Below are 22565 nucleotides of genomic sequence, written 5' to 3' on the forward strand. Positions count from 1 at the left end.
GTTATGGGCGTCTAACGTGACGGGAGAGGCGTTTGTGGTCAAAAATAGGTATCCGGGGAAGAAGAACGAGAAGGGATGGCAGAACGACCAGCCACGGGTACTCAGCCTTACGACGAATCTCTGATCGTCTTATGAAACATGAAACGACGATGTTGTTCATCAGATGAAGGTTTGAGTGGCTGCCGAAGCGAACGTTGTGAAGAGCGCGGTTAGGGGCTATAAATATGGCCCGCAGATTAAGCGAGGTTTGAAGACCGACTCAATGTTCGGCGGGGCGACCGAAGCGTGATCGCCAGGCCGTTGGCTCCCGTTCAGACCGATGTCAGGTGATGTAAGCCAACAGCCGGAGAACTCTCAACCGTACTGTAAATATCAGACAGGATGCCTCATGGATTCATTCAGTACTGGCTGTACGAGTCAGTACGACACATATGATCGACAGTAACTTCAGATCCGCTGCAAAGAAGAATATAGAGCAACAATTCGCTTAACTTGAAATAGAGCTGATATCACATCCAAGTTACGTTGTAAGAGTCACGTTGTATGATTCCATTCAGGATACCTTTCTATATCGGCCTTGGGCAACGCGGTACTTACGCGGACTTGTTGGTTTTTTCCATTGTTTGTAAAGATGCATGAATCTTGGACTTCGACGATGTCTTGATTGAGGTCCTTCGGCGTTAACCAACACACGAGCCCCTGAGGGTTTCTCCGCAGAGTGATACAAACACGCAGACTCGTGCCTCAAAGACACCCAGATATCCAAGGCATAAAACCCCAAGTACCAAAGTATCTTCGCGCTCTATGCTTGTAGCCGCCCACTGTTCTTTAGCAAAGCGCTACGCAGATTTCCGGGCGCTTTCGACATCAACCCCGTTCTCGCCCTTTTTAACCTCACCGATTCCCCTTCTCCAAAAATACAAACATTCTTCACGAACTTGATACACCAACATGTTGGTTTCCAACCGCGTCAATCAGCGATTCCGCATCTGAAGACGGCTTGACTCTCGGTGAGACTTGAAAGAATCAAGGATATCACGGCACAATTCAGCGATCTTGTCACGTGTGTTCTAACTGTGATGCCCAGAGAAGACACACGAGAAGCTTTGAGAGACTGGGGTTGAGGAATTCAGCCTGAATTTCCCCTCCATTCTTTGACCTAAGCACCTCGCTAGTAACTCGCCCGCAATGACGGCGAGAAAATGTCACGATGTCCTAGGCTTACGACGTTATGGCTTCTGCAGGCCCCCTTGATAACGTGGCGTCGTGGTGTAGATCTCCCCGGACGGGTTTAATTTATTCGAGCGAAATCGTGCAAGTGCCGCCTGCAGGCTGTCAAATTATCCATACTCATCTTGAGTGGTGAGGAAGAGAATCTGGTGGGGCTTTACGCGAGGGTTCTTTCCCAAGAGTACAATGGTAAGTTGCCCGTTGGTCAATCAGGACCATCACCCTCTCGCCCTATCGTGACAATCTTGCATTTCCCCAGTCATCTTTATTTCACTCCTTGGGTCCATTACCCACAAATTGCAATTCCTCCTAATGTACCCATTTATCCGGAGCTGTCAAGTGTGGAGAGCTATGGAAGAGGGTGGTCTGGTCGTGGTGTGGTCATTGCAGAAAATTGATCTGATTTAAATAAGGCTCTATAGCCGGTCAATGTTGATCGGTGTGAATTTCACAAACTATTCTCTCGTTTCATTGTGAAGATTGCTTATTGAATACCTCGAATTTCATAGCAAAAATGGTGTCTGGAGCAGCAGCACCAGGTATCTACGATGCAGCACTTCAACGTCGTCAAGCCTTGATGGGCGCCAGTGGTCCAGCAGCACTGGTAAAAAATTTCAGGGTCTTCAGTATCGCCATGTTTGCTTGCATTGGTGGACTACTTTATGGTATGACTTTCACAGTCAGATTCCATCAGTAAGGCTAATAATATTTGAAGGCTATAACCAAGGTGTTTTCTCGGGAGTCTTGGTCATGAACTCGTTCAAAGGTCATATGCAAGATTATGCTTCAGACAGACCCGAAGATCAATCAAAGAAAGGATGGCTTACTTCAATTCTCGAGCTTGGAGCTTGGTTTGGCTGTCTTTTCTCGGGCTTTGTAGCTGAGGTGTTCTCGCGTAAGCGTGGTATCTTGTTTGCAACGGGTATCTTCATAATAGGTGTAGTGGTCCAGGTTTGTATAACTGGCCCCGACGAATTCTTCTTTTAACTAATTGAGTGTCAAGGTAACCGCTATTACCGGCGTTGGACACAACTCTATTCTCGCAGGTCGATTCATTACGTAAGTTGCCATCGAGTTGATCAAGATAACTAGCTAACACGACTTTCCAGTGGAATGGGTGTCGGATCCCTCTCGATGATAGTACCGATGTACAACGCAGAAGTCGCACCACCAGAAGTTCGAGGATCTCTCATTGCTCTGCAGCAACTTGCGATCTGTGCAGGAATTATGATTTCCTTCTGGATCGATTATGGTACCAACTACATTGGTGGCACCGGAGCAACGCAGTCCGATGCTGCTTGGCTTGTTCCCATCTGTCTCCAACTCTTTCCTGCTGTCGTTCTTTTCGGCGGAATTCTTTTCATGCCATTCTCTCCGCGTTGGCTTGTTCACCATGGTCGAGAGGCGGAGGCTCGTAGCGTCCTTGCTCAACTTCGAGATCTTCCACAAGACCACGAGCTAGTCGAGCTAGAGTTCATGGAAATTCAAGCACAGTCGATGTTTGAGAAGCGCACACTCCGCGAGCACTTTCCTCACTTGGCAGAGTACACCCCTTGGAATGTGTTTAAACTACAGTTCGTGGCTATTGGCTCTCTGTTCAAAACCAAAGCGATGTTCAAGCGCGTTATTGTCGCAACGGTAACTATGTTCTTTCAGCAATGGACAGGAATTAATGCAGTCTTGTACTACGCTCCTACCATCTTCAAATCGCTTGGCTTGGGTGGTAATACGACATCTTTACTCGCCACTGGAGTTGTAGGAATTGTCATGTTCCTCGCTACAATCCCCTCGGTTCTCTACATTGACAAGCTTGGCCGCAAACCAATCCTTACCATCGGTGCTATTGGTATGGCTTCCTGCCATATTGTCATTGCGGGCATTGTCGCAAAGTATCGAGACTCGTGGGATACTCATCCTGCTGCCGGCTGGGCCGCTGTTGCCATGGTCTGGCTATTTGTTGTACATTTCGGTTACAGTTGGGGACCTTGCGCCTGGATCATTGTTGCCGAAATCTGGCCTATCTCAAACAGACCTTATGGTATCGCCTTAGGTGCTTCCAGTAACTGGATGAACAACTTCATTGTTGGTCAAGTAAGTTTTCATCAAACCCATGCTCCTTTAACACACACTTACAGTTAAACAGGTCACACCGGACATGATTAGCGGAATCTCCTACGGCACATATCTCGTTTTTGGTATTCTGACTTTCATCGGAGCCGCCTTCATCTGGTGGTTTGTTCCTGAGACTAAGCGCCTGACACTCGAAGAAATGGATGTTATCTTCGGAAGCGAAGGAACGGCACAGGCTGATTTCGAGAGAATGGAAGAGATCAACAAGGAGATTGGACTTGATCGTCTCACTCGTAATATCGGTCAAAATACTCCACCTGAGTATGATGAGAAGCATGAGAAAGGAATCCATGAGGAGATCAAGACAGGATAGTTCTTCGTTTTGAGGACTGACCATGGTGTACTACGTACTTGTGAGCAGGTGTATCGGAGAGCTGAGGACAAGATGAAGAATACAGTATCTGATTGCAGATTTTATGAAGCCGCGAGACTTTGAAGCTTCGAATTGAACAACATTTGATTTCAATGCTCTATCGGGTTAGAGTGATGAGAACGTAACCGAAGTGAGTCACGTGAGATCAAAATTATATTTTTGCCGGAGTTGACCGCCTTGTCGACATCGCTCGCTGTCTACGAAGCTTCCTCTGCCACATTTATGACCGAATCACCGTGAGGTTCTATCAAGAGTATCATATAACCAATGATAAAGCTCTGAAATTTTTTATGTGGTATGAGCAATGGATGGCATCAGTGTTTTGATGTGGTACATGCAGGCTCTAACGATGTCAAAAATATCACAGGGTCAAGATGTTCTGTGCTGAGTTTGATGCACTCATTGATTTCTCTTTCAACAAGTATCAACAAGCGAAGTAAGTATCGGTGCTTCGGAGGGCTCCAAGTGGCGTTCTGTGGAATGAAGTCCATTGCCCAAACAACCATTCCTCGCAAGAATGCTGTGCGCCCTTTCCCTGTTCCTCTGTTTGTATACCCATCAGCTTTACGAGGTGAGCAAAAAGTTCTCCTACGATCATTGTTTCATTATAGGCCAGTTCAATGGCACCAAGCATACCGAGTTCACCTAGGAGTACACAACCATTAAGCCCTCGCAAGCAAGTCACGATCGCTTCAGGTACGACCACAATACTTCATAGTCCAGTCGCAACGTCAACAGGCCCGAGAAAATCCGCGTTGAAAAAGCGACCGGCGGAAGACGACCTTCAGGAAACTCCTGAGCCTAAGAAGACATTTTTCGGTTTCAACATACCTTATTTGTCAGATATATTTTCGCCATCGGCTGCAAGGGAACGGGAAAGAGCTGAGGAAGAAGAAGCTCTCTTGAAGGAGGTATCGCCCAAGCCAAAGCCTCCTATAATTTCAATCAGTCCCCGGGAACATGCTAGAATGATCGCCGATGCAGTTGATGCAACATTTGCCGCGAGGAATGCGAATCAGGCAGACAGAGCTCTTAATGATAGATCGAGGAAACTCAAATGGCGACCTGAGATTACGGCGGATGACGAAGAGTATATCAATCAAGAACATTTCTTTACAAAGTTATTGAGTTCAAAACCAATGTCTGTTCCGAGCATTCTTGAAGCGCATTTCGAAGAAGCTCAGATTTTGAGAATTAAGCCGTCATTGAAAAATCCATCCATCATAAAAGTACAAGAACACGACGCTAAAGAATATTACAAGCTACTCTCAAAAGGAGGGCCGTTTTATGGTAGGGGAGATAATCTCACGACCAAGTTGACAATGCTGAAGTTTGGTTTCCCGGTTGCTCCAATGACACATACCAACTTACATAATGCTGGAAGAGATGTCCTGGCCGATGACCCGGAGGACGAGGAAATCCCAGGGCCAAAGTATCAAAGAATTGAACATTCTGAGAAGCCTTTGGAATTTTTGGACTCCTATTCCCAAAGGAGCTTTGGCTTTCCAATGCTTCGTGGTAAGTCATGAGCTCCCGTTATACGAAGCGGCTGATCTAATACAGATAGAATCCGAAAAAGAATACCAATCTTACGTCGGAGAAGAAGAAGAGGAGCTGAACCCCAAGAGTGGGATTCAATCCCTGAAAGAAAAGAAACGACGGCCGTCGCAAGTTTCCCCAAGAAATCATAAGAACCCTCCACCGATTTATCCTGATTCCAAGAGCCCAGCTCTTGGTCTGCGGGGTGGGGGTGGTGCGGGATCCACTGAGAATCTCAAACCGAACTACCTTTACAGCTACAATAGAGGCAGAATCCAGTACGAACCTACAGCGTCTGATAGCGAGCAAACCTTTTTGGAGTGTGCCGGGACCCTCCTTCACTTCGATCCTGAGTCTGGCGGATGGGCTTTCAACGTCGATCAATACAAAGATCGGGTATCTGGTGAGAATACTACGACAAAAATATTTCATGATACCCGAGAAATCACAAAAGCCACCTTTTCTGAGGTCTTTAAGAGCTTCATAAAGAACAAAATCAACAGCCGTCAGAGAGACTGGCCGTTGGTTGTCCGTCCAGTCGATGTGGAAAGACTGGAGGGTTTCGAGCTTCCTACGGAAGACTATATACCTCCGAAGATATTATCTCCTAGAAGATCAAGGTCATCTTCCAGGAAACACAGTGCCTCTAAAGCAAGTCCAAAAAAGAAGGTGACCATAGCCCCGGTGGTAGAGGTGCAAAATATAGAAGGCGTGACAGACGTATCCTCGTCCGCCCAGGTTCTGCAAACTTCTGTCGGACTGCAAAACCAAGCAGAGGGACCACGTTTGAACAAGGAAAGAATTCTTAAGCCCAGATCAGCACCCGTCCAAATCCAGAGGTTCGACCCTTGGATGGCAGAAGAACGCCGATTAGATCGCTTGCAGCGCGAATCATGGCTTCACGATCATTCTGCAATAGAACCTGGGCAGAAGCCAGAGCCACCTCTTTTCGGCACGCCCAAAGATTTACTCATTGGCCAAACTGACGCGCTGCCGAGAATATATAGTCACAGATTGACTCCAACTGATTTTAACCAGGTAGTGGAAGAAAACCAGACTGCTCGATATAAATTGCTTGAGAGAATAGATGCCTGTCCTCTGTGTCCCGCAACATTTGAGCTGGACTCTGCCGAAGAAAGAACGAATCATTTCAAACTCCACGCCGATCAGATAGCCTCCGCGGGAAAATGCCCGATCTGCGAAAGTGAGCAATGGATGATGATGGATATGGACCAAAGAAGAGATCATCTTGCCTATCATCAAAAGGCTAGTCCCAAGGAAGCGTCTTTCGACAAACTTGATTGTCCCGTTTGCAATAAAAAACTGAGTAAAATTGGAGATACTGAGGACATTCTTTTTCACATGGCGGAACATACCCCTGGTGTATTGAAATATTGCGATCGCTGCGGACTCAACATCAAAGCCTGCTCTCAAATCGAGCTTCTCAACCACAAGAAAATATGCATCGATGGACCAGAGAGACTCTCAGATGACGATCAATTGTATTTTTGCGACGTCTGTGGTCGAAATCGGACTCATGAGACAGAAGAACAACTTGTTTCGCACCGCAAATTCTGTTTTCTCGATAAAGGTGTTTACTGTTTCAAATGTGGTCTAGATATGACAAAGATTTCGAAAGAAAATCAGCAGCGTCATGAACTTCGTTGCCATCACCCAAGAGGCTATCGCAAGAAATGGTGCCAAAAATGTGGCTCGGACATGAGCAAAATGAATGATACGGATAAAAAACACCATCAGCAGAGCTGTTACGCCAGAGAGCCAGAGCCTGTATCGGCAGATTCCCGCAAGAAAGGTACCTATGCTTCACTTCATTACCTTACTTAACCTTACTGACACCCGATAACAGAAATCCAACTTCTGATACAAAAGCAAGCAGACCTCAATGCTCAGAATAGAGCCATTGAGTCCGAAATCAGATCTAATCTCACTGCTCTCTCCACTCCAGGTGCGGGTGCAGCACGATGGGCACATGATACCGGACCCTGTCCAGTAGATGGATGTCAGACCTCGCTCTCAAATTATTCCCCCAGCCAAATCATCAAGCACATGAAGACGCACACAGATGCGCTTCATTGCCCAATCATCCACCAAGACGGTGATGTGATGTGCGTACACACTGCGGAAACTGGTCTTCCAGTCAGTCTGAACCCGCAATCTCAAAGTGTTTTTGATACACTGCGTGAGAAGTATGCTGGATTCAGAGAACGAACAACCAGAGCTACGGAGCGGTTGAACGCTGTTTCCACCGTTCCGCGCGCACATACTACTTCACCCAGAAAGGAAACCAGAAACTCTGCAACCTCTCCGCGAAAAGAGCCGCAAAAAGTGACTTTTAGTTCGCCCATCAAAAAGGTCCACAAACCTGCGGTCTCACCCAAAAAGGGTCAACCATCGCCTCGGAAATCTGTGCCAGAAGAAACTGCATCGTCCAAAAAGCCATTCTCTAGAAAGCGAAAACTCTCTACTTTCCAGGACGAATCCGAATTCGAATCCGAATCATCCTTCTCATCTGGTGATGAAGAAGATGAAGATATGCCACCCGGAGCCTCAGAATCCGATCGTCACAAATCCACAAAAGGCCGTCGCGGAGCCAAAAACGCAGACGGGAGTTATAGATACGAACACCTCCCCGATATCCCCATCCCTGAAGAAGAAGTCGTTCCTGACTCGCTCAATTCACCCGAGAAAGTAGAAGCACTTCAACAATCAACCAAGAAACGCGGAACCAAAAATGCAGACGGGAGTTATAGATATCAACACCTCCCCGACATACCCATCCCCGAAGAAGAGGTGGTGCCTGACTCCCTTACCTCACCTGAGAAACTCCAGCCACTTACACATAAACCCGTTCCTGTTACCCCCGGGAAGAAACGTGGGAAATCCGTTCCTCCTGCTACCAAATCCCCGGTCAAACCCAAATCCCCAGTTAAAATCAAGTCTGCGAAAGGAAAAAACATTGCTGAAGAGAAGGAGATGATGAAAGCAGAGAAGACAGAGACAAAGAGGGTGACTAGGAACACGAGGAGTAGTGCTACGCCTGTGCCGATGGAGAGTTTGGTGGAGCCGAAGAAGAAAGTTGCTACGCCGAAGAAGGGGAGGGTGAAGGGGAAGCTGAAGGGGAAGGATAAACCGAGGATTGAGGCTGCGCAGAAGTCTTGGAGTCGGATGGTGTAGGAGGTTCGGGGTTTGAAGAGGTATGGCTGTGGGGTGGTACGGTGATGATCAAGGAAGGGTGTTCGGTTTTGTTGGTGTGAAATTTGGTGGTTCTGGATGTTTGGGCGTTAGTTGGCGTTCTTGATTCGATGTTATCGTTTAATTCTTCCTTTCTTCACTTTAGATTCCTTGTAAGATGTTGATGCTTTTTTGCTTATTTTTTTTGTCGTTGGTAATTGCGTTGGGCTTTTGGACGTCAGGTTATCTTGTTAGTTTCTAGTGGAAGTGTTGTAATGGTTTCTTTGTTCAACCTTGAGAACCTAGTATAGTACACTTAATTGATAATGTTATTTGGCTAGTTTTGTTGTCATTTTGATCTCACGTATATCTGAAACCACTTTTACATACTAACCACTCGAGCGCCTACAACTCATGCTTTATAAAATCAATGGAACGGTAGCTTCGAAGTTTCTTCTTCTGCCGATGCTTGAAACAAATCAACATTATTGTATCTTAAATTCGCTTAAGTACATATAATCATACATTTTACAGTGCAACCCAAGCGACTGAACCCAGTAACATACCTAAAGATCCCATTCCCAGTCTCTGAATTCCATTTGCGGCCGCATTACCCGTCGTCGTAGGCGAAGGAGTTGCGGAAGTAGTACCACTCGGGACGGCAGCATTCGCCGCACCACCACTCGTAGGACTCGTCGTCGTCGAAGCATTACCTCCACCATTAGCTTGCGTCGCAGGCGGCGACACACTCTTGACCAACAACCCCTGAACAACCGTCAAAGCACTCAACTGACTTCCAAGATCCCCGCTAGATGTTTCTTCACCACCGGTGCCCGTCCATGACAAAGGACATTCGTCGTCACATACCTTTGCCGCTGCTTCAGCCGAGCTCTTCAGCTTTGGGAAAATGGCGTCTGCGGTGTAGGGCGCGACTTGAATCGTATCGATGAGGTTGTGAGCGAGTAGGCCTTTGAAAGCACGCATGTCGGTGTTACAGCGACCACTTTCCTCGCACATGACTTCGGTGGCGATTCCGCCTGGGAAGAAGGTTGTGAGAGTATTGTTTAAGAGGCCATCGAGAGGGACTTTCCATTTCGAATCTGCTTTGGTGAGATTGTACATGTGTGCGGCTCCGCTGATGAAAGTGCCGGCGTCGTATGAGGGCTGGAGTTTGTTGATATCGGTGCAGTTTTTAGTGGCGTGGGCACCGTCGAAGACACTCCATTTTTCGTCTATGAATCCGCTCGATTTGGCCCATGTGTAGGACTTGTCCGCCCAGTCTGAGTAGGTGGAGTTTCCGGTATACCGAGCGAGTCTTGCGGAGAGTTGGAAGAATAGTCCAGTTGAGATACTGTTCTTGTAGTCGTACCCATTGTTAAATGAGAATATCTGCCATCTCAAGCCACCATTGCAAGTTTGCTCATCCCATCGCAAAGTCATGATATCGAAAACCGCTGCAGCTAACGATTCCCATTTAGGATTTCCCTCTACTACTGGTAAACCTGCCTCCGCTGCGGACATAGCCGCTAAAGCCCAAGTCGCTTGATCATCATTTCCAATTGTAGCCGTTTGGTTCATAGGCATGAAATCATCTTCTCCTTTCTGGAACAAAAGTGCCTGCGTGGTAATCGCGTTGTATTGTGCGTCCCCGGTAAGTCTCCAGTATTGAATGAGTGTGTCGAACATTGCTCCTCCTTCCCACCAGTAATACGGCATGCTCAATAGCCCGGGGATCTCACCAGTCTCGTTGCCATTGTAGTACTTTACTACTCCAGATGCGAGGGCCGAGGCTGCGGTCTTGACCGAGTCTACGAAGAAATTAGGATGGGAGCGCAATCATCAAGCAGAATGCTCTGACCTGAGTTGTCGGCATTAAGTTCAATACCATAAACTGAGAAGGATAGCGCAGCAAATGAAGCGAGTGTGGTGACGCGAACCATGATGACAAGACGAGAAGAGAAAGAAATAATACTCAGAACTCGAAAGACAATCTAAATGAATGAACAAACCGGTCAGGTATAAAAGAAAAGCATCAAACCAAAACGCGCAAAAGAAGGATGCACCACGTATTTGACATGATCCGAGATGAAGTCGAAAATACGGGCTTGGATGTCAGCAAAGTACCCCAACCTGCGGCACGGGTTGCAGCGCCTTGACAACGGCCAATTAGAAGCCTAAAATTCGCCGCCGAGCCTAAAGTTTATGCGGTTCTCATGGATACGAACCCTAATTCAGGGGTAGCCAGAATTGGCCTTTTGCACCAGCCTCAATCTTGGCAGATGAAATAGTTATACGAGTGACACGAGATATAGTAGCTTAGTAATGGTGGTACTTAGTCCTTTTGTACAATAACGAGTCCCTTGGCTTGCTCTGGAATAGCAATACGAAGTACGTCCATCCAATCTTGTTGATTTCATCGCGAGGACATTGCATCGAGTTCGGACTTTGTATCGGGTTTCCTTGACAACAACCTCCCTCAATACATTACGATTTTCCAAAGAATATATACTAAGTTTCTATCCGTTAGTGCCAGAGGAAGACTAACTGGGTAAAAAGGAAGCGAAATGGATGACAACAATCGAACAGCGGAACAAATACACTCAAACGTCTCTTCGACGCCTGACAAAACCAAGTCAGGCGATAGGATTGGCTAACGTTTCAATGATGAGGGGAAATCACCCTCGGAAAGTGTGAGGAATGTTTGATTTCATAATACACATTGGCACTCGCAATCCAAACATTTCACAGCTGAAGATTTTTCCTGACTGTCTAAATTTTCAAGACTGTTTGAGATCTACAAGCGTGTGGTCTTTTTATCACCCCATTCGAATTATAAGCCAGAAGGTCTACTCTTTCAATTCGCTGTTCCCGGAATTAATACTCGTTCTTCCTCAATCTTGTCTGTGTCTGAAGTTCTGAACTCTCCATTTCGGTGCTATCCTACTATTTTCTCTAAACTACAAGCTTCAAATGATGACCTGGAAAGTTATACTTTGTCTGCGTATAGGAAGCGTACGATTTATTTACCTTGGACAACATGAAGTACGAGGATTGTTAACGAAAAGTATGAAGTCGGACGAGGAAACATACTTTTTGCCCCAAATGGGAGCGGTTAAAACTTAGGCAACTGTCTCCGTCACGTTTCATACACTTCATTTCGTACTAAGAGGTGTAAAAGCGAATCTGGACCCAAACTTTTGTCCATACCAACACGGCGTCGGTTAGTCAGAAGAGAAAAGAAGTCAAAACAACCTCGACGGAGAAGCACCATGAGCACCATTTCTGGACGCTGACATTCTGATCGCAGAAGTCAGATGCTTTGCATTTTCGACAATGGTCGTTCAAGTTTGGGATTACTTCAATACACAAAAGTCTGTCATTCCTCTTCCAAGTGAGACGGAAAATTTGCCCCTTTTTATCGCGAGGTCTCATTGGTCATAGGAGCGTTTAGCGAGAGTAAGTCGTGGCTCTAACAATTTAGTGTACCATCAAATGCACACTTAGTGTAGCACTAGTACAACAGACGTGTATTTATCAAGTCCGGAGCGATTTTAGCTTCGGCTTCACGATTTCAAAACACAGCGGTCACCATCTATGATTCTTCTTCTGGATAACATGATATCTGCTTGACCAGGGCAATTGCACCTGCTTTGGCAGTGTTGCAATAATTTGGGTTCGTTCTCAAATATTATTAATATTTATATGTATAAATACAGCCACATAAATTCAACATGGGGCAATTCAAAAATCTACCTACCGAGGTCATCCAGGCAGTCATCGACAACGTCCTCTCAGCCATGGAGTTCGAAGAAGCACTCCTACTAAGAGCGACCTGCAGTACATATCTCCCATCTTCTATCGCGCTTATGCCTCTAACCATCACCAGAAATCTTCGACCAAACAATCCTTTACCGCCTCTACAGGAACGGCCCCCCATTTGTACCACCATCCGTGGAAGTCAACCAGCTAAAATGTGTAAAGCCCCCAAAAGACAAATGGATTCGCACGCGTCCCTTCATCTCCGCCAGACTAATGGCCGGCTTTCTGTTTTCTCAATTTGAGAAAAACAAGGATACGGAAAATTCCATCATGAACGTGATCAAGCGCGCCGTCGACCATCTTGAGGATGGCGGTGTCTCACTCAATCCAGAGGCTCGACGAATCCGGATCTACGCCCTTTGCGAAGCTCTGGCGCGGAGCTGTCAAGCTGAGAAATGCATTAGTCTGGCAACGGTCCGGCGGGTTCCATGCATGGATCATGAATATGCGCTTCTGGAGTATGCACAACTCATCGTGGCCGTAGTCACGAATGACTATTCTTTCGTCGAAGACTGGTTAGACGACCAAAGCCTAGCGACTATCTCCAATATCGAAGGCATCTTCGGCAGTCCACTCACAGCAGCAATAGCCGCCGGCCAACTAGGAATGGCAAAATTACTCCTCAATCACGGCGCAAACGTGAACCACCAAGCCGAAACAAGTCTAACACCGCTGCACATGGCGTGTTCAAGCGGCAATCTCGCCGCGGTAAAACTTCTATTCTCAGCATCCTACAATCTCCGAATCTCAGGAACATCCTACGAACACGGCGTCCGCATGGCCATAAAATTCCACTACTGGGCCATCGCCCAATACCTCCTCGCCAACAGCGACATACCCTACTCCAACCGCTCTACGCTGCGCTACTCCATCTTCCACGAGGCCGCCATCGTCGGGGATTGTTCGGTCCTGCTTGAAATGCTAGATACGGGTGTAAACCCAAACACGAATTGTCACTCGTACAAGGAACCATTCGGGAACCAGACTGCGTTGGGTTGCGCGGCGATCATGGGACATGAAGATGCCGTGAGACTTCTCATTGATAGGAATTGGGATGTTGATCACTATGGCTTCGGTAACGCGTTAGTAGGAGCGGCTCAACATGGTCAACTAGCCGTTGTAGAAATTCTGCTGGATGCAGGAGTAGATATAAACTACGTGGCCTTGGGAAATCAATGGAACGCGTACTCGGCGACACCACTCAGCGCTTCTCTACGCGCGCTTCGCTTCGATACGACTTACTATTTGCTGGGTCGAGGCGCGGATGTAAATGCTGGGGGAAAGGGGGCTTCGTCACTTCTGTTGGCGTGTAAGAGGGGAAATGTACCGATTGTGCGAATGTTGATTGAACGTGGTGTTGATCCTAATGGTTATGCTTCTGAGAGAAGTAAACGGTCTGTGCCTTTGCTTACGGCGTTAAAGAGAGGGCATACACGGGTGGCTGAAGTGCTAATTGAACTAGGTGCGAGGGATATCAATCCGTATATTTATGAGAATGATTGAATACATATTGTTTTTTCTTACTTTTGGTTGGCTGACTCTTAGGAACTGTCATTACACGTGAATCAGTGATAGACACTTCGGATCGAGTTATTACGTTGCCGCTGTTTGATGTCAGGAGTCTTCAGATCGCGGTATTGCAGATATTTTTGCAAGCTCCACCGGGTTATGAGTAGGTTGGAAAGCCTTGATGCGCACTTGCCAAGGGCCATACTCGGAAACATCCCCTTGTGGCGACTCAGTCCATAATAGAACGCCGTCCAACCCATCTGTTCGAAAAACCAGCCATTTACTTAGCCTATTAATATGATTCACGACTCGCAGGCGTCTGATGACCTTGATTTTCTCCTCTGGGACCTATCTATCCAAGGCCTGAGTCAAACGCGGACTTTCTTCTAATTTGTCGATAGCATGATCATAAGCCTCAACCGCCACCAGGTATCGCATTGCGTACATATCGGGTTCCAGCGTATTGTGCACCTCTGCATAGTAGTCAGCCCAGTGAAGCCAAGCAGTCATCCATGCCCCTAGACCTTCGTAATTTTGTAGTCTTTCTTCATCTTCGAAAAATTGCTTGAAAATTTCGTTGATGATTGTCCACCTTTCTATGGTCATCAGCTCCACGCGCATACGGTAACGCTTCCTAAACTCGTTCATGGAGATTCCCATAAGGCTCGCAGCGATGCACAAGTCTTGCCGACCTTTGAAATCTCCCTGGCGAAGTAGATTAGTCCCGCGTCTAAGCAGGTCCTTTACTTCAGCCAGGATTTTGCCATCATCACCGAAGGTCGGAAAAGGCCTTACATTCCTAGGGGCTAGGCTGCGATCGATGGCCGTTCGGGATGGAAGTATCAATTCGTAATGTGCATGGTAACCCTCGAATTGACTTTCGTTGGGAACTTCTCTCCAAGACGAGCTAGGGATCAACTGCTGTGAGAACAATAAAACTAGTCGTTTAGCTGTTGCAAGGTCGCTTCTCAGAAATCTGCTGTTCGGATTAGTTTTGATCTTGATATTTAGTACTCGCCAGAAAGATGGAAAATAAGCTCCACTTAATTTGACATTACAGCTATTGATAAGCTGTACTAAACGTGACAGATATTTTGGCATGAATAGTACTTGCCGATTGGACATAGATGTCCAGGCTAAATCATCTTCGGCCTGTGTTCGTCTTTTGCCAAAGATTAGCTTGACCCTAGTCCAGGATTCTAGATTCCGAGATTCCTTAAGTGGAAAAGCATATCGCAAAAATGTGGTTAAGAAGACGGAATCGCAAAGCAAAGCAATGAAGTCATTGGTCCGATGAAAAGCTGCAAGGCTTTCATTGGATATTTTGGAATTAACCCGGAAAAGGGAAAGTGCACCCTTATCGAAAAATATTGTTTCCAGACTACCATGAACTTCTGTAGGTATGTGGAATTTGTTGTACTCCTCCGCATACAAGTAGTCATAAATTGAGAGACGTATTTCTGGGGGAATAGTCTCGAAGGTGGGGCCAGAAGACACACGAACCGCGTCCATGCTGTGACTCGTTGTCTTCTATTATTAGGATCGTGTATGCTGAGAAAATTCTCTTGTCCTCTGTTGTGATTATCCCAGAGGTTACGTTACTCGGCTTCTTGAATATTCCCGTGGGTATTTGGATATCTTGCGAGTTTAAGAACAAGGGAAATAAACCCCACTGGCGTTGACAGGATCGAGTATATGTACTACAGAGTTGACTGTTCTGGAGAGGTACAGCCAATCAGTTGAAATAAAGACAAACAAGACCAATCCTGTTACGAGTATGTCAAATAAAATGACAAAGACGCCGAAAATGGGGGTTTCCCCAAACAACAAATAAAAAATAAAATTGTGGGTACAGCATACTCGCGTTACATACGACAAACTCAGGTTATCATGCGAAGTTGCTAACATCTGCGACCTGCTTCCGGAATCCGTAGCCAGATAGGGGAGCAAATTGGACGTTGACATATTGCAAAGCCTATTTCGAATGCGGTTACTCAGACAAAACCTAATACAAGTCTATCGAATGAAATGAGAACATCGTCTCAAAAACACAATTTTTTCATACTTGCGAAGTGACAGCTCAGAGATAAAACACAGATTGTCATCCCGAGTTCGATTCGAAACAAAGAAAATGGACTCGGAATTCGTGCTATTGGGACACCGCTAGCAACTATTAAAACTCCCACGTTTTCAGCAACGAGTACTTAATTGCGCATTCAAACCGCCGCAGATTTTGATTTAGTCCAAATGATATAATCAACACATCAGATCTGGCAACCTCATGGCATATGAGAGGGTTTATTGGCTCGATGAGTGGTGTTTAGGTCTTCCGAGAAGTTGAAAATGTAAGGCAGGCAGGGAAAGGTATCGGGCATTTGGACTTCTGAGGACGGATATCGGACCAAAGCAACATGTTGGAGAAACTCTGGTCCAGCAAAATGCTGGTATACTGGTACATGAACCTTGGCTGCAAAACTTGAATGGAAGGGGTAGGAGTTAAGGGGAACACTTTCCTCTGAGCGCGACGCCAGGTTTTAAAGATAGACAGCAATGGCTAACGAAGATCCGCATACTGTTAACCAACATCCATTTCTATCAAGTTTCTCATCCTAGATAAGACCTGCCTGATCGTAGGAAAAGCAGTCTCATCACAAGCCCACTGGGCATTGCGATGAGGGCCTTTTGTAGCCCAATTGTTGAAATTGGGTGAGAAAGATCCATCTTCCAATCAGTGTGGTAGATATTCTGGCCAGGAATGCAATCGTAGGTCGCACACCCAGAGCGCAAAAGCTTGACTACTTCGACACACATGATTTGAGCAAAACATTCACAAAGTAACAGCATCACACGCAAAACAGATTCCAACCTTGAGAATTCCACAAATAGGTCAGTACTTCACGTTCAAGACATCCTCAAGCATCTGTTGGTGGCGTAGCTTCTCTGCTTCTTGATAAGCGTCGAATTCTCGCACAGCAAATGAACGGCAGTCACGCTCTTGAGGCAATAGCCACTCTTTGGCGCGTTCGGCTCCTTCACGTTTCCCCGCCCCCAAACTCGAAGCCGGCGCCGCTTCCCAGTTCGAAGTCGCAATGGGCTGAGGGCCGTTCGATCGGTGAGATGTCTTTGGTCTGGTAAAGAGGGCGGATCCGTTGGTATCTCGGCTTGCAGAGCTTCTCGAACGTGTTGAAATCACTTGAGATTGGTGAGTAGCCATGCTGTCTTTGATAGGCACAAGCATAGACGAAAATGGCGGCGATGAAAGCAAATTGATTCGGATGAAAAGGGTAGCGACACGTGGAAGATGCGGGTGGAAAACGGTCGCTATTAATTTGAATATAAAAAGAAGTTGTGTAGGAGAAATGGGTTAATATTTACTTAACAATGATGGTCGAATTGAAAGGACCTCGAACAATCAATCGAAACTAGTGCTTCTTGGTTTGTTGCAATCTAATAATTGATGAAACCGAGATTGTATGGTTGGTTGGGGCTATTAAGTCGTCCACGGCAGCCTAGTGATTTCGATGTTGCGGACGGGTGAGTATTCCTGAGTTGATCTCAGCTGTTCAGAAACCTTCGAGGTCTTCGGATCCCACTTTTTTTTTCGGATGACACTCCGGGATGAAGGGCAAGTGTCAATTGGTTTGATTGATTTTTGTGATTGCTGGCTGAGTAACAAATGATAGTATGATGAGATGCTGTATATGTGTGATCAGGTTGGAGCGAAGTCGAGTCTTCGCTTGGGAGAAGCGTTCCTAGAACGCGAGTTATATACTTTTTAGGGACTAGAAATAGATTGAGAGCGACGGGACAGATTCAATGTAACGATAATTAATGCAACGAAGCAGGAGCCGTCTTCGACGATAATTTGAACGGCGGTGAAATTCGATTTCTCTATTATCAGGACACGGCATGTTACCCCTAACTCGCGGGAAAGAGATCCCATAGGATAATCGACCCTTTGATGAGCAGCGATGTAGCACAGCATGACCAAAGAGATTCGCGTTTTCTGCAAAGGAAAGCCCAGATTGATCTCCGGGAAGAGCATTCTTTGTGTCGTAGTGTATCGTCTATCTCTCGACTCGGCTAGAGGAGGTTTATGGGAGACAGGACATGCATTTGACAGCGCGCCCGGGCTGTAGAGCGTGAGATGAAGAGACTCAACCTCCCCCAAACACTGTGGACGAGACCGAGTTCAATGTCAAGAATACCATTCCGAGCTCGCAAAAGGATCTGTAGGGTTCTCGATCTTCCAGAAGCGTCGTTGCTCAAGCCTATTTTCCTAATCCTATGAGGGCTGGCGGCTTCTTCCGAATATCCTCAAGCCAACAATCCAGCGGTTAAGGGTCCAAACCCACTGTGTGACCTGCCGAATAAGGCACTTTTGGACAAATTTGACTAGTTCCTAGGAATTACTTTTCAGAGGACACGGAATATAAGGATGTGCAAAAACCATGTCGTGCTCCCGGGGAAGCAGGAGTTGCATACACGATTGGTTAGCCTTGGAGAAGGCAAACGTCTTAACGCAGGTCATCGGGATTCTAAGTCGTAGATCCATGAAGGTCAACGGATTGTGTTTGCGGTATACACTTTTTGTCCTATTCTCTTTCATGATCAGTACTCAGTCACACCGCGGGATGTAGACTCAAGGGAAATCTTCGCCCTTTGAAGCTGTGCAGGACGTCCAGGCGGCGAATGAGCTATTAACCATTAGACCGAGATCGTGGGGGTATATTGAGCTTAGAGTCTGATCGCATCTCGACCCATCTTGCTGTCATTGCGTCGTGCGACGAGTCGTAGGTTGTGGAAGATTGGACGTTTACACAGGTCATACATCGTGAACTGGGGTGTTTAGCGTTAATCCGGGGAAGATGTGATACAAGGAAAGAGGGGAGAAACAATGGGAGGTTAAGGAGGCGGTAAGGAGGAGCTAATCACCGCCTCCATGAAAACTTGAATCGTTGTGGAAGTTGCTGTAGAACTACTTTCAAGTTCTGGAGAACTTGGAAGTTGCGACATGGTCGAAATGACGCTAAGGACGTCGGCTCGGGCCGAAATTGTAAACTTGTATATATAGTCAAAAACGCAAAAGGTGCTCAACAAATCACATCTTTGATGGTCTAACGGTCATGATTTCCGCTTGTCAAGCAATTGTCAAAGCGCGGGAGATCGGGGTTCGACTCCCCGTCAGAGAGATATCTCAGAGTTCATGTCCCCAGGCACAGCCTGGAGCGCCTCATTTTTTGCACTTTTGTCCTTTTCATTGCCCATCTAGGGTAAAGCTCAAATCTCTGTAACAAACAACTTTGTTCTGCTGTATGCGCAAAGTGCAATTTCCTCTTTTTTTCTTTGCATCGTCGACAGCGACTCGGGCGGGCGTGTGGACATGATGCAGAACACTGGCAAGGTTCTCCACATCTACAAGTTGAAAACATTTTGTCCTACCGACAAGCATTTGCATTTTGCGCATTTTTCGATTGGGTCGCAAGTATGCATTATGCCGTCTGTATATGCTTTGACAAATGAAAAGATTAGAAAAGGAGCTCTTGCCATGCGACTTGCCATACCATGAACTGTAATACCACACTCATTGAATGATTACTGAGGGCATAAGAATACCCAATATCAATATCCCCCAAAACCGAGATCTACATGGCATGAATGAACGATGAAGTTGAGTTTGAAGTGGAGGCCTAACTCTTACGGTGTGTGAGTGTTCCCCATGCATAATCTTCCTCTCAATGCATATGTTCAGAATATACCCCAGGAATGTCTTCATATTTCAAGATCACTACCAGAAGCCTCTTCATTTGTGAATAATAAACTTCATAAAAACAACACTTTCATCAGAACTAGTATTGTTGTCTGCGGCCCAAATTCATTTGGAGAAGTTCAGCCGTCCACCAGTGTATTGCAAGTCAGCTCTCTGCAGTAGGGTAATGATAAAAATTACCCAGAAGCTATATTAACTGGGTTATCTTTTAATTATCTTGTCTCTTGATATGGGAGTAAATGTGTTTCTTTGAGGACGGAGCGTCGGATTGTAGGTCTGTGAACATCATGGAACATGGATGTACCGTCAGACTTGCAATGCATTGGTCTTAGGTATGAAAGACAGAACAGGAGTTGTGGTTTGTGTCTGATAAAGGTCGGGGGGATTCTTGGTTTGGAGCTCTATTGATGATCACGGTGTTCACCATCCTGGCTCCAGAATCAGAAATGTAAGTTAGCTTTGTATTAGCACGTTATAACCGCTCACAGCATTTCTATCCACAATCCAATCATACATGAGCCAGTGACGAGGGTATATCTAACCCTTTTACAACCCATTCTATCTCTAACGCCTTGAGCATCCTGATGCAATAATAACACACTTCCAGGTTCTATCCGACACCAACATATCTTACAACTTACTGAACACCTAAACAACAGCGTAGAGTCCACTCATCTCGATTTTCAATCCCGTTTCAAATGATACGGTTTCAAATCATCTGAACCTATCTTACCAGGACTCCCAACCATCAAATCATCTCCACTCCCATTCTTCGGAAACGCAATAACATCACGTACGGAATCCGTACCACACAAGACAGCCATAAGACGATCGAAACCAAAAGCAAAGCCCGCATGTGGAGGACATCCAGCGGCCAGAGATTTGAGAAGATGATCGAAATCGTTGATTCGCTCATCACGCATTTTAAGAACGTCTCGCATGACGAACTTTTGCATTTCAGCACTGTGGATTCTTCGGCTTCCGCCGCCGAGTTCGACGCCGTTGACGACGAGGTCGTAATGATCTGCTTTCGCTTTTAGAGGGTTAGAGATGAGGAGATCGACGTCCGCTGCAGTCTTCGGAGCCGTAAATGGATGGTGCGTCGCTGAGAACTTGGATCTACCTCCTTGGCCTGGATCAACCCCGTTCTCTGGGGTGAACATTGGAAAGCCAGTAACCCACAGATAGAGATGGCGAGGATCTGCCTTCAATAAACCTCTTGAAACGGCAGCTTGGTAAATTGCGCGACGGAGATCTCCAAGCGGTGTCGAACCCCCTGAGTGTGAAAGGTCCGAACGTGCTTGTAGGAGAAGAAGATCGCCTTCATCAAGAGTCGATGCAATCTTGTGCTCCTCCTCGCTATCGAGCCGCCCTTTTGGAAGTGAACCGTAGAAATCTTTGATCAACTCAGCGCCCTCGAAGCCAAATGTTTGTAGGCCTTCCAGAGGTTTACGAGGATCGTATATCGAGATACCAGGCACACCGTGTGGGTTCTGGTCAAATATCTGACCTTCAGTGGTTTTGAAAAAATCTCGTAAGAATGTCTGTATAGTTTGCGGGGTTCCGTCCAGTCGAATCTTGTAGGCTTCAATAATGGGATTTTCAAGATGGGTTATCATCCCAAGAAGTTGTTTTGGAACGATATGATCGATACGATGAATCTAATGGTGTAAGTCGAGGTTTAAACGTTATAGTAGAGATACATACTAAACCTGGTATTCGAAGATCCGGCTTATCAGAGCCATGCTCTGTCATGGCTTCATCATAATCCATCCGGTAAAATGGAGCTTGGTCTAACGATGGAAGAGAGAAAGCTGGATGAGTAACATTGCAGTACAGGTCTTTAACGAACTGTTCAACCCTTTTCATCACGCCCTCTCCGTCCGTCCATGCCATCTCCAAATCAATCTAGTACATTTAGCAATAATTTTGTACTCGAAATGTCAGCTGAAGTTACCTGAGTAAACTCTGGTTGCCTATCACTCCGGAGGTCCTCATCACGAAAACATCGAGCGAATTGCACATACTTCTCAATACCACTTGCCATTAATATTTGTTTGTACTGTTGAGGACTCTGTGGAAGAGCGTATGCACGTCCTGCCCTTCTTGTTGGAACAAGAAATTCCCTTGCGCCCTCTGGGGTGGACTTGAAGAGGATTGGCGTTTCGACCTCTGTAAAGTCTGCCAACCCTTTGCGAGCGAACTTCAACACTTCTGATCTAAATAAAATGGCTGCTTGAAGTTTGGGGTCGAATCGGATTTGTAAATGTCGGCTTGTAGGTGGGTGTACACGGTCTGGTCCAGATGGAATGTCTTCGCTGAACGAATTTAGACATACAAACTCCTCTGCAACAAGTTCTACGTCTTTAGCCGTCGCTGGTCCTTCTTTAGAGCCCTCTGCTTTATTCTTTGGTTGGCGCTTTAGTTGTAATGTCCCCGTTACACTGACAGCACTATATAGATTTGTCGAGCCGACCTTCTTCACCATTTCCGGGTCTCGAACTAATATTTGCACATCCTTTCCAATGCCCTTTCGTAGTGTGGCAAATAACAGAGAGTCGGAGAGTCTTCTCGTGCTGACCAAGAACCCAGCAGCGACTGTTTCTGTATTTAGATGATCGGTAATACTTTCGAAGTCGAAAAAAGAGGCATTGGTAGATACATTGTCTTGAACATCACGTTAGCAGAAAACATCTCAATGTAGTTTATGGATCTCAATGTAATTTATGGACTCACATGCTCCCTTGTACTCTTTCAAGTATTCGGATTCGGCAATATTGGTATTGCGTCGCGGCGCAACATCTTTACCATCATGAAAACACCTACGGCTGGCATTGGCTGACGCTGGGAGTCTTGCTGTCTTGTGCCACGATGATAGTCGAGTTAAGCCTCGAGGATTGAGACATGAAATATTTCTTTTTGCATATGAGGTAGCAATCATAGCTTATTCAATTCCATAATCAAAGTACAGGTCAATTCAAGTTGTGCACTGAAGATTCACGA

The 22565-nt window shown here is 46.2% G+C and overlaps 7 protein-coding genes across 7 annotated transcripts; 3 read left to right on the forward strand and 4 right to left on the reverse strand.

Moving 5' to 3' along the window:
- Positions 1-1744: 1744 nt before the first annotated feature.
- GLAREA_10990 (MFS general substrate transporter) lies at positions 1745-3673 on the forward strand (the record flags this gene model as incomplete). Its single annotated transcript, XM_008079179.1, has 5 exons — positions 1745-1895; positions 1946-2181; positions 2234-2289; positions 2340-3321; positions 3374-3673. The coding sequence occupies 5 exons, from the start codon at positions 1745-1747 to the stop codon at positions 3671-3673; spliced, it is 1725 nt and encodes a 574-aa protein (XP_008077370.1).
- Positions 3674-4353: 680 nt separating this feature from the next.
- On the forward strand, positions 4354-8467 carry GLAREA_10991 (uncharacterized protein; the record flags this gene model as incomplete). Its single annotated transcript, XM_008079180.1, has 3 exons — positions 4354-5251; positions 5301-7085; positions 7140-8467. The coding sequence occupies 3 exons, from the start codon at positions 4354-4356 to the stop codon at positions 8465-8467; spliced, it is 4011 nt and encodes a 1336-aa protein (XP_008077371.1).
- Positions 8468-8992: 525 nt separating this feature from the next.
- On the reverse strand, positions 8993-10404 carry GLAREA_10992 (Six-hairpin glycosidase; the record flags this gene model as incomplete). The annotated part of the gene is made up of 2 exons (XM_008079181.1): positions 8993-10272; positions 10323-10404. The coding sequence occupies 2 exons, from the start codon at positions 10402-10404 to the stop codon at positions 8993-8995; spliced, it is 1362 nt and encodes a 453-aa protein (XP_008077372.1).
- Positions 10405-12195: 1791 nt separating this feature from the next.
- Positions 12196-13786, forward strand: GLAREA_10993 (Ankyrin repeat-containing protein; the record flags this gene model as incomplete). The annotated part of the gene is made up of 2 exons (XM_008079182.1): positions 12196-12301; positions 12351-13786. 2 exons carry the CDS (start codon positions 12196-12198, stop codon positions 13784-13786), a joined length of 1542 nt encoding a protein of 513 aa, XP_008077373.1.
- Positions 13787-14140: 354 nt separating this feature from the next.
- GLAREA_10994 (uncharacterized protein) lies at positions 14141-15304 on the reverse strand (the record flags this gene model as incomplete). The annotated part of the gene is made up of 1 exon (XM_008079183.1): positions 14141-15304. One exon carries the CDS (start codon positions 15302-15304, stop codon positions 14141-14143), a length of 1164 nt encoding a protein of 387 aa, XP_008077374.1.
- A 1375-nt stretch (positions 15305-16679) lies between these two features.
- On the reverse strand, positions 16680-17006 carry GLAREA_10995 (uncharacterized protein; the record flags this gene model as incomplete). The annotated part of the gene is made up of 1 exon (XM_008079184.1): positions 16680-17006. The coding sequence occupies one exon, from the start codon at positions 17004-17006 to the stop codon at positions 16680-16682; it is 327 nt and encodes a 108-aa protein (XP_008077375.1).
- Positions 17007-20245: 3239 nt separating this feature from the next.
- On the reverse strand, positions 20246-22503 carry GLAREA_10996 (Class II aaRS and biotin synthetase; the record flags this gene model as incomplete). Its single annotated transcript, XM_008079185.1, has 4 exons — positions 20246-21223; positions 21270-21470; positions 21520-22229; positions 22299-22503. The coding sequence occupies 4 exons, from the start codon at positions 22501-22503 to the stop codon at positions 20246-20248; spliced, it is 2094 nt and encodes a 697-aa protein (XP_008077376.1).
- Positions 22504-22565: the final 62 nt, after the last annotated feature.

The sequence above is a fragment of the Glarea lozoyensis genome, assembly GCF_000409485.1.
Source record: "Glarea lozoyensis ATCC 20868 chromosome Unknown GLAREA11, whole genome shotgun sequence".
Taxonomy (NCBI): domain Eukaryota; kingdom Fungi; phylum Ascomycota; class Leotiomycetes; order Helotiales; family Helotiaceae; genus Glarea; species Glarea lozoyensis.